General features: G+C 53.3%; 1 protein-coding gene across 1 annotated transcript in view; it reads left to right on the forward strand.

The window, feature by feature from the left end:
• LOC140368051 (potassium voltage-gated channel subfamily V member 2-like) overlaps positions 1–12,405 on the forward strand; it is a 42,612-nt gene that overhangs the window by 12,668 nt on the left and 17,539 nt on the right. Inside the window, exons 2-4 of the mRNA XM_072454913.1 lie at positions 153–331; positions 1,604–1,775; positions 9,075–9,266. Coding sequence (XP_072311014.1) covers positions 153–331; positions 1,604–1,775; positions 9,075–9,266 — 543 coding nt within the window. The remainder of the gene's footprint in view (positions 1–152; positions 332–1,603; positions 1,776–9,074; positions 9,267–12,405) is intronic.

The following is a 12,405-nucleotide window of genomic DNA, read 5'->3' on the forward strand; positions in this document are numbered from 1 at the left end:
CGGAAGTTTCGTAGCGGAAGTGTCGTAGCGGAAGTGTCGTAGCGGAAGTGTCGTAGCGGAAGTGTCGTCGCGGAAGTGTCGTCGCGGAAGTGTCGTAGCAGATCGGAGCGGAAGTGTCATTTACATGCTCTCCTCGTTCCTCTGGTCTTCAGGTTTACCGGTTGCCATACCAACTGGCTGCTCGATACCCAAAGAGCCGCATTGGACGCTTGGCCACGAGCTCTGACCACAGCCTCAGGCTTGACCTGTGCGACGACTACATCGTCCACAGCAAAGAGTTCTTCTTCGACCGAGACCCCTCAGTGTTCCACCACATCTTCACCTTCTACAGGTGAGAGCTGCACTCACATGGACCGCTGGAGGACATAGACCTCTTCTTGTCCCCTTTAGGCCATAGATGTTGTGTTCTTGTCCCCTGTAGGACATGTGTTCTTGTCCCCTGTAGGACATGTTGTGTTCTTGTCCCCTGTAGCACATGTTGTGTTCTTGTCCCCTGTAGGACATGCTGTGTTCTTGTCCCCTGTAGCACATGTTGTGTTCTTGTCCCCTGTAGGACATGCTGTGTTCTTGTCCCCTGTAGCACATGTTGTGTTCTTGTCCCCTGTAGGACATAGATGCTGTGTTCTTGTTCCCTGTAGGACATAGATGCTGTGTTCTTGTCCCCTGTAGGACAAGTTGTGTTCTTGTCCCCTGTAGGACATGTGTTCTTGTCCCTTGTAGGACATGTTGTGTTCTTGTCCCCTGTAGGACATAGATGCTGTGTTCTTGTCCCCTGTAGGACATAGATGCTGTGTTCTTGTCCCCTGTAGGACAAGTTGTGTTCTTGTCCCCTGTAGGACATGTTGTGTTCTTGTCCCCTGTAGGACATGCTGTGTTCTTGTCCCCTGTAGGACATAGATGCTGTGTTCTTGTCCCCTGTAGGACATAGATGCTGTGTTCTTGTCCCCTGTAGGACATAGATGCTGTGTTCTTGTCCCCTGTAGGACATAGATGTTGTGTTCTTGTCCCCTGTAGGACATAGATGCTGTGTTCTTGTCCCCTGTAGGACATAGATGTTGTGTTCTTGTCCCCTGTAGGACATAGATGCTGTGTTCTTGTCCCCTGTAGGACATAGATGCTGTGTTCTTGTCCCCTGTAGGACATAGATGCTGTGTTCTTGTCCCCTGTAGGACATAGATGCTGTGTTCTTGTCCCCTGTAGGACATAGATGTTGTGTTCTTGTCCCCTGTAGGACATAGATGCTGTGTTCTTGTCCCCTGTAGGACATAGATGCTGTGTTCTTGTCCCCTGTAGGACATAGATGCTGTGTTCTTGTCCCCTGTAGGACATAGATGTTGTGTTCTTGTCCCCTGTAGGACATAGATGTTGTGTTCTTGTCCCCTGTAGGACATAGATGCTGTGTTCTTGTCCCCTGTAGGACATAGATGCTGTGTTCTTGTCCCCTGTAGGACATAGATGCTGTGTTCTTGTCCCCTGTAGGACATAGATGCTGTGTTCTTGTCCCCTGTAGGACATAGATGTTGTGTTCTTGTCCCCTGTAGGACATAGATGTTGTGTTCTTGTCCCCTGTAGGACATAGATGCTGTGTTCTTGTCCCCTGTAGGACAGGCGTCCTGTGGATCAAAGACGAGTTGTGTCCCCGGAGCTTCCTGGAGGAGGTGAACTATTGGGGCGTTCGTGTCCGTAACACGAGACGCTGCTGCCGCATTTCATTTGAGGAACGACAAGACGAGCTGAGCGAGCAGCTGCGCATCCAGAGGCTGCTGCTGGACGAGGTCAGTGTCCTCTGGACCAGATCAGTGTCCTCTGGACCAGATCAGTGTCCTCTGGACCAGGTCAGTGATGGACGAGCTGAGGACGCACTCGCGTGTCCTTCAACCTACAGTCCACATTTGAGAGAAGACTGAAGTAAAACAAATGCTGTATGATCTGCACTATATTTAGAGGCTTTTGTCCCTGTCTGGTTTGTCCCTGTCTGGTTTGTCCCTGTCTGGTTTGTCCCTGTCTGGTTTGTCCCTGTCTGGTCGTGAGCCGCAGACAGATGTCACGCTGCATTAAGCCTTTTCTTGGCCCACATTTGGACCGATTTGAGATTTGTTCATTAAATTGTGACTGAAATGTTCCAATAAGATTCTACACGACAAATATGTCGTTTATTTTATTACAAACAAATATTTTTTAAAATACTTAGAAATATAATATTAAACTTTGTCGGCTGAGTACCACAACTCTGTGGCCCCTCTGCACTTCGGGGCCCCTCTGCCCATATTTGCAGGAGCCAGAGAGTAACACCTCTGACACAGACAAGCTCCTCCATGATGCAGACTCACTGGTGCCCCACAGGGCGGACCCCACAGGGCCGACCCGATCCCACAGGGCGGACCCCACAGGGCCGACCCCACAGGGCCGACCCGACCCCACAGGGCGGACCCCACAGGGCGGACCCCATAGGGCGGACCCCACAGGGCCGACCCGACCCCACAGGGCGGACCCCACAGGGCGGACCCCACAGGGCCGACCCGACCCCACAGGGCGGACCCCACAGGGCGGACCCCATAGGGCGGACCCCACAGGGCCGACCCGACCCCACAGGGCGGACCCCACAGGGCCGACCCCATAGGGCGGACCCCACAGGGCCGACCCCACAGGGCCGACCCCATAGGGCGGACCCCACAGGGCCGACCCGACCCCACAGGGCCGACCCCATAGGGCGGACCCCACAGGGCCGACCCGACCCCACAGGGCCGATCCCATAGGGCGGACCCCACAGGGCGGACCCGACCCCACAGGGCGGACTCCACAGGGCCGACCCCACAGGGCCGACCCCACAGGGCCGACCCGACCCCACAGGGCGGACCCCACAGGGCCAACCCCATAGGGCGGACCCCACAGGGCCGACCCGACCCCACAGGGCCGACCCCATAGGGCGGACCCCACAGGGCCGACCCGACCCCACAGGGCGGACCCGACAGGGCGGACCCCACAGGGCCGACCCGACCCCACAGGGCGGACCCCACAGGGCGGACCCGACCCCACAGGGCGGACCCCACAGGGCGGACCCCACAGGGCCGACCCGACCCCACAGGGCGGACCCCACAGGGCGGACCCCACAGGGCCGACCCCACAGGGCCGACCCCACAGGGCCGACCCCACAGATGACCCTCATATTAAATGACATCATGTGGTCAGTGGTCAGTGAGACCGGATGTTCTGGGTCATGTTCTGGGTCATGTTCTGGGTCATGTTCTGGGTCATGTTCTGGGTCATGTTCTGGGTCATGTTCTGAGTCATGTTCTGAGTCATGTTCTGGGTCATGTCCTGGGTCATGTTCTGGGTCATGTTCTGGGTCATGTTCTGGGTCATGTTCTGAGTCATGTTCTGGGTCATGTTTTGGGTCATGTTCATCGTCCAGAGACAAACACAAGAAAGAATAGAACCAACAGCTTTTGAACTAAGAGGCTGGGTAAAGGAAATATGAATGGAAAGGTTTTGACTCTGCTGAATGTGTCTGCGACAGGGGGCGACAGGGGGCGACAGGGGGTGACAGGGGGCAACAGGGGGCGACAGGGGGCGACCTTCTACACTGATAAACCTGACAAACCACTCTGAGGGAACCCTACCTTAGGTTCAACCTCCATTAGACACATAAATCTCAAGAGGAACGAGAGGAACAAGAAATGGCAAATCCCACAAATGAATGATGAATATTCGATGATGAACCCCAGTTCTCCCCTTCCACATACAACCTACTCCAGGACTTAAGTGACTTAGGTGACCGCTGACTTAGGTGACCGCTGACTTAGGTGACCGCTGACTTAGGTGACCGCTGACTTAAGTGACCGCTGACTTAAGTGACCGCTGACTTAGGTGACCACTGACTTAAGTGACCGCTGACTTAAGTGACCGTTGACTTAGGTGACCGCTGACTTAGGTGACCGCTGACTTAGGTGACCGCTGACTTAAGTGACCGCTGACTAAGGTGACCGCTGACTTAAGTGACCGCTGACTTAAGTGACCACTGACTTAAGTGACCGTTGACTTAGGTGACCGCTGACTTAGGTGACCGCTGACTTAAGTGACCGCTGACTTAAGTGACCGCTGACTTAAGTGACCGTTGACTTGGGTGACCGCTGACTTAGGTGACCGCTGACTTAAGTGACCGCTTACTTAAGTGACCGTTGACTTAAGTGACCGCTGACTTAAGTGACCGTTGACTTGGGTGACCGCTGACTTAGGTGACCGCTGACTTAAGTGACCGCTGACTTAAGTGACCGCTGACTTAAGTGACCATTGACTTAGGTGACCGCTGACTTAGGTGACCGCTGACTTAAGTGACCGCTGACTTAAGTGACCGCTGACTTAAGTGACCGCTGACTTAGGTGACCGCTGACTTAAGTGACCGCTGACTTAAGTGACCGTTGACTTAGGTGACCGCTGACTTAGGTGACCGCTGACTTAAGTGACCGTTGACTTAGGTGACCGCTGACTTAGGTGACCGCTGACTTAAGTGACCGCTGACTTAGGTGACCGCTGACTTAAGTGACCGCTGACTTAAGTGACCGCTGACTTAGGTGACCGCTGACTTAGGTGACCGCTGACTTAAGTGACCGTTGACTTAAGTGACCGCTGACTTAAGTGACCGCTGACTTAAGTGACCGTTGACTTGGGTGACCGCTGACTTAGGTGACCGCTGACTTAAGTGACCGCTGACTTAAGTGACCGTTGACTTAGGTGACCGCTGACTTAGGTGACCGCTGACTTAAGTGACCGCTGACTTAAGTGACCGCTGACTTAAGTGACCGTTGACTTGGGTGACTGTTGACTTGGGTGACCGCTGACTTAAGTGACCGCTGACTTAAGTGACCGTTGATTTAAGTGACCGCTGACTTAAGTGACCGCTGACTTAAGTGACCGTTGACTTAGGTGACCGCTGACTTAGGTGACCGCTGACTTAGGTGACCGCTGACTTAAGTGACCGCTGACTTAAGTGACCGTTGACTTAGGTGACCGCTGACTTAGGTGACCGCTGACTTAGGTGACCGCTGACTTAGGTGACCGCTGACTTAAGTGACCGTTGACTTAGGTGACCGCTGACTTAGGTGACCGTTGACTTAGGTGACCGCTGACTTAGGTGACCGCTGACTTAAGTGACCGTTGACTTGGGTGACCGCTGACTTAGGTGACCGCTGACTTAAGTGACCGCTGACTTAAGTGACCGTTGACTTAAGTGACCGCTGACTTAGGTGACCGCTGACTTAGGTGACCGCTGACTTAGGTGACCGCTGATTTAAGTGACCGCTGACTTAAGTGACCGTTGACTTAGGTGACCGTTGACTTAGGTGACCGCTGACTTAGGTGGCCGCTGATTTAAGTGACCGCTGACTTATTGACCGCTGACTTAAGTGACTATTGACTTAAGTGACTATTGACTTAAGTGACTGTTGACTTAAGTGACTGTTGACTTAAGTGACCGTTGACCTAAGTGACTATTGACTTAAGTGACTGTTGACTTAAGTGACTGTTGACTTAAGTGACCGTTGACTTAGGTGACCGCTGACTTAAGTGACCGCTGACTTAGGTGACCGCTGACTTAAGTGACCGCTGACTTAGGTGACCGCTGACTTAGGTGACCGCTGACTTAAGTGACCGTTGACTTAAGTGACCGTTGACTTAAGTGACCGCTGACTTAAGTGACTGTTGACTTAAGTGACTGTTGACTTAAGTGACTGTTGACTTAGGTGACCGTTGACATAAGTGACTGTTGACTTAGGTGACCGTTGACATAAGTGACCGTTGACTTGGAGGAAAGACAAAAAAAAACACACTTTGGAGGTTCAGCCGGCTTAACGACCCTTTGTTTAAGGGAAAAATGTCAAATGACACTGGTGAAACGTCTCCACCCGTCCTCTGTCGCTAAAGCAGTTTTGAGAGGTCACGTTATAGCCGATGCCTTGGTAAAAAAGATAAAAGATCTGCCATGAAAAACTAAAGCTGCTGGAGGTAAATCATGGGGAGTCCTCAAGAGCTTAAGGGAATTAAAAAGACCAGAAGAGAATGAAGCCTCAAGACTGAGCTTCTCCAGCAGCTCAAACCTGGAGCATGATTCTAACCTCACGAAGGACGAGAAGTGAACCCGCTCAGCGCTTTTCACAATCTTCTGTACAAATGAAAAGAATCGAAGCTTGACCCTGACCCTGACCATGACCCTGACATGACCATGACCCTGACATGACCCTGACATGACCCTGACATGACCCTGACATGACCCTGACATGACCCTGACATGACCCTGACCCTGACCATGACCCTGACATGACCATGACCCTGACCATGACCCTGACATGACCCTGACATGACCCTGACATGACCATGACCCTGACCATGACCCTGACATGACCCTGACATGACCATGACCCTGACCATGACCCTGACATGACCCTGACATGACCATGACATGACCCTGACCCTGACATGACCCTGACATGACCATGACCATGACATGACCCTGACATGACCATGACCCTGACATGACCCTGACATGACCATGACCCTGACCATGACCCTGACAATGACCCTGACATGACCCTGACAATGACCCTGACATGACCCTGACAATGACCCTGACCATGACCCTGACAATGACCCTGACATGACCCTGACCATGACCCTGACACGACCCTGACCCTGACCCTGACCCTGACATGACCCTGACATGACCATGACCCTGACATGACCATGACCCTGACATGACCCTGACATGACCCTGACATGACCATGACATTGACCATGACCCTGACATGACCATGACCCTGACCATGACCCTGACCATGACCCTGACAATGACCCTGACAATGACCCTGACCCTGACCCTGACAATGACCCTGACATGACCGTGACCCTGACATGACCCTGACAATGACCCTGACATGACCATGACCCTGACATGACCCTGACATGACCATGACATTGACCCTGACATGACCCTGACATGACCATGACCATGACATTGACCATGACCCTGACATGACCATGACCCTGACATGACCCTGACATGACCCTGACATGACCCTGACATGACCATGACCCTGACATGACCCTGACATGATCCTGACATGACCCTGACATGACCCTGACCCTGACCATGACCCTGACATGACCATGACCCTGACATGACCCTGACATGACCCTGACATGACCATGACCCTGACCATGACCCTGACATGACCCTGACATGACCCTGACATGACCATGACCATGACCCTGACATGACCCTGACATGACCATGACCCTGACCATGACCCTGACATGACCCTGACATGACCATGACATGACCCTGACCCTGACATGACCCTGACATGACCATGACCATGACATGACCCTGACATGACCATGACCCTGACATGACCCTGACATGACCATGACCCTGACCATGACCCTGACAATGACCCTGACATGACCCTGACAATGACCCTGACATGACCCTGACAATGACCCTGACCATGACCCTGACAATGACCCTGACATGACCCTGACCATGACCCTGACACGACCCTGACCCTGACCCTGACCCTGACATGACCCTGACATGACCATGACCCTGACATGACCATGACCCTGACATGACCCTGACATGACCCTGACATGACCATGACATTGACCATGACCCTGACATGACCATGACCCTGACCATGACCCTGACCATGACCCTGACCATGACCCTGACAATGACCCTGACAATGACCCTGACCCTGACCCTGACAATGACCCTGACATGACCGTGACCCTGACATGACCCTGACAATGACCCTGACATGACCATGACCCTGACATGACCCTGACATGACCATGACATTGACCCTGACATGACCCTGACATGACCATGACCATGACATTGACCATGACCCTGACATGACCATGACCCTGACATGACCCTGACATGACCCTGACATGACCCTGACATGACCCTGACATGACCCTGACATGACCCTGACAATGACATTGACCCTGAAAATGACCCTGACAATGACCATGACCCTGACATGCCCATGACCCTGACATGCCCATGACCCTGACATGACCCTGACATGACCCTGACCATGACCCTGACCATGACCCTGACGATGACATGACCCTGACATGACCCTGACATGAACCTGTCATGACCATGACCCTGACATGACCATGACCCTGACATGACCCTGACATGACCATGACATGACCATGACATGACCATGACATTGACCATGACATTAACCATGACCCTGACATGACCATGACCCTGACATGACCCTGACATGACCCTGACATGACCATGACCATGACATTGACCCTGACACGACCCTGACATGACCCTGACATGACCCTGACATGACCATGACCCTGACATGACCCTGACATGACCCTGACCATGACATTGACCATGACATTGACCCTGACATTGACCCTGACATGACCCTGACATGACCCTGACATGACCCTGACAATGACCCTGACAATGACCATGACCCTGACATGCCCATGACCCTGACATGCCCATGACCCTGACATGACCCTGACATGACCCTGACCATGACCCTGACGATGACCATGACCATGACATGACCCTGACATGACCCTGACATGAACCTGTCATGACCATGACCCTGACATGACCATGACCCTGACATGACCCTGACATGACCATGACATGACCATGACATTGACCATGACATTGACCATTACATTAACCATGACCCTGACATGACCATGACCCTGACATGACCCTGACATGACCCTGACATGACCATGACCATGACATTGACCCTGACACGACCCTGACATGACCCTGACATGACCCTGACATGACCCTGACATGACCATGACCATGACCCTGACATGACCCTGACATGACCCTGACCATGACATTGACCATGACATTGACCCTGACATTGACCCTGACATGACCCTGACATGACCATGACCCTGACATGACCCTGACATGACCCTGACATGACCCTGGCATGACCCTGACATGCCCGTGACAATACCCTGACATGACCCTGACATGACCCTGACATTGTGATTCTGTCCTGTAGGTGGCAGTAGAAGAGAACGAGGCCTTGTTCTGTCACATGTTCTGGGGGCGGAGTCGACGAGCCGCGTGGAACCTGATGGAGAAGCCATTTTCCTCGGTGCCGGCCAAAGTGATGGCAGTGGCCTCCTCCATGTTTGTGCTGGTCTCGCTGGTTGCCATGACGCTCAACACAGTGGAGGACCTGCACTTCCAGGTCTGTCCACATCTGTGTCGTGAGTTTAACCGTCCCATTACGACCTGGTTTATGGTCCATATCTCTATAAACCTTTGAGTTTCAGAGGTTATCAGCCCTTCAAGTCAAACAATTCAAATGCTAATGTTTGATATCATTTTAATTAAAAAATCTATAATAGTTTCACTCTTTGATGAATGAGAATGAGCATCGTCCGAGCATCGTCCTAGCAACGTACAACATGGAATTGCGCTTTGGGCTGGACAATTGTGAAACGAGCTGTGAACAAGGACGAACATGCCGTATCTGAGAACTCCGTGAGCTCTCGGGCCGTATTCAGCCCACGGAGGTTAAAGGTTACCGTGGTTACCGTGGGCGCAGCTGGTTACCGTGGGCGCAGCAGGTTACCGTGGGCGCAGCAGGTTACCGTGGGCGCAGCTGGTTACCGTGGGCGCAGCTGGTTACCGTGGGCGCAGCAAGTTACCATGGGCGCAGCAGGTTGGTTACCGTGGGCGCAGCAGGTTACAGTGGGCGCAGCTGGTTACCGTGGGCGCAGCAGATTGGTTACCGTGGGCGCAGCAGGTTGGTTACCGTGGGCGCAGCAGGTTACCGTGGGCGCAGCAGGTTACAGTGGGCGCAGCAGGTTAAGATAAGATAAGATAAGATAATCCTTTATTGTCCCACATGGGGAAATTTCATTGTTGCAACGCAGGAAGATAAAGAGGTAGATCCAGAAGAACAGATCACTTATAGGAAGTCTGTAAAACACTTTCAGTAGAAGATCTCCTATAAACAAAAACTCCCATAGACAAATAAATAAATACATAAATACCATTGCATGTGATTACGACAGTAATTGCACATGAATAAGTGTCACGACGGCACACAGCACATATTTGTTATAAAGTCTGACAGCAGCAGGAAGGAAAGACCTACGAAACCTTTCCTTCACACAGCGAGGGTGGATCAGTCTCTCACTGAAGCTGCTCTCCAGAGCGGAGAGAGTGTCCTGCAGGGGGCGACACTCATGGTCCAGCATAGATGTGAATCTAGCCAGGACTCTTCTGTCCCCCACCTCCTGCACCGAGTCCAGAGCACAGCCCAGGACGGAGCTGGACTTCTTGATGACTTTGTCCAGTCTCTTCCTCTCCCTCTCTGTGATGCTGCTGCTCCAGCAGGCCACACCTACAGGAGCTGATGCCACCACAGAGTCAGAGAAGGTCTTCAGGAGTGGCCCTGTCAGGAGTGGCCCTGTCAGGAGTGGCCCTGTCACTCCAAAAGACCTGAGTCTCCACAGAAGGTAGAGCCGACTCTGGCTCTTCCTGTACAGTGCGTCTGTGTTATGAGTCCAGTCCAGTTTGTGGTTCAGATGAACACCCAGGTACTTGTATGAGTCACTCTCTCAATGTCCCGTCCCTGGATGTTCACTGGTGAGGGGGCAGTGGGGTGGCGTCTGCGGAAATCCACCACCATCTCCTTGGTCTTCCCCGCGTTGATGAGGAGGTGGGTCCGCTGACACCAGTCCACAAAGTCCTGCGCCAGTCCTCTGTACTCCGCATCATCGTCGTCCGAGATGAGTCCGATGATGGCAGAGTCATCAGAGAACTTCTGCAGGACACAGCTGTCCGTGTCATGTCTGAAGTCTGCAGTGTAAAGGGTGAAGAGAAAGGGCGCGAGGACAGTGCCCTGGGGCCCCCACACTGCAGGTCCGAGTGTCAGACACACAGTCCCGGGCTCTCACAAACTGGGGTCGGTCCGTGAGGTAGTCCAGGATCCACTCTGCAGGTCGTACTCCACACCAGCCGTCTCCAGCTTGTCCCTCAGGAGCTGATGGTGTTGAAGGCGCTGGAGAGATCGAAGAACAGGATCCTAACAGAGCTGCCAGGCTTTTCCAGGTGAGAGAGAGAGCGGTGCAGCAGGGAGATGACGGCGTCCTCCACTCCGATGCCAGGCCGGTCTGCAAACTGCAGCGGGTCCATGGCTGAGCTCACGGTGGAGCAGAGGTGGTCCAGGACCAGCTCCAGTGTCTTAATCAGGTGGGACGTGAGAGCCACCGGCCTGAAGCTGTTGAAGTCCTTGGCGCGCGGTGTCTTAGGCACAGGTACCAGACAGGAGGTCTTCCAGACCTGTGGTACCACCCTCAGCTTCAGGCTCATGTTGAAGACATGCTCCACAACTCCACAGAGTTAATCTGCGCAGGACTGAAGGAGCCTGGAGCTGATGCCTCAGGTCCTGCTGCCTTCCTCACTTTAATCCTCTTCAGCTCACTCCTCACCTGTGCTGCTGTGACAGTCAGTGGTTGGCAGGGGGACTGTGTGCTGGGGGGACGGGTGAGTCCAGGCGAAGTGGGGAGCTGAAGGTCCGGGGCAGTGAAGCGAAGAGGAACAGATGCAGGGCATTGTCCAGCTGTGGAAGAGGGAGCATGCAGCTGTGCAGGGGGAGGGGCGGGTGACCGATCAAATCTCAAGAAGTGAGCATTTAAATCATTCACCCACTGTAGATCCCCCTCTGTCTGGGCAGGGGGGATTTTGAAGCCCAAGATGGTTTTCAGGCTCCTCCACACTCCCTGAATGTTCTTTTGCTGCAGCTGCTCCTCCATCCTCCTCTTGTAGCCGGCCTCAGCCTGCCTGATCTTCCTCCTCAGCTCCTTCTGCACAGTCCTCAGCTCCTCCTTGTTCCCTGACCTGAAGGCTCTCTTCTTCTCCTTCAGCAGAGCCTTCAGTTCACGGTTAATCCACGGCTTGTTGTTTGGAAAACACCGTCCGGGAGGGAACAGTGTTCTCAAAACAGAAGTTGATGTAGTCCGTGATGCACTCTGTGATGGTGTTGATGTCCTCCCCATGTGGGTCATAAAGCTCAGTCCAGACAGTGGTGCTGAAGCAGACCCTCAGAGCCTCCTCGCTCTCAGCAGACCACATCCTTACCTCACGGGACACCACAGGCTGCCTGCGCACGATGGGTTCATACACAGGCCTCAGATGTACAAGGTTGTGGTCCGAGCCCCTGGAGGGAGGGGAGAAGAAGAATAAGCCTCTTTGGTGATGGCAAAAAACAAGTCCAATGTTCTATTCTCTCTGGTGGGGCAGGTGACATACTGGGTGTATGTTGGTAGAACAGAAGAGGGAGAAGCGTGAAGTCACCAGAGACGAGGAAGAGAGCC

Source organism: Eucyclogobius newberryi, unplaced genomic scaffold, assembly GCF_026437365.1.
Source record: "Eucyclogobius newberryi isolate DKJ021-1_F unplaced genomic scaffold, fEucNew1.0.hap1 SCAF_2, whole genome shotgun sequence".
NCBI lineage: Eukaryota > Metazoa > Chordata > Actinopteri > Gobiiformes > Gobiidae > Eucyclogobius > Eucyclogobius newberryi.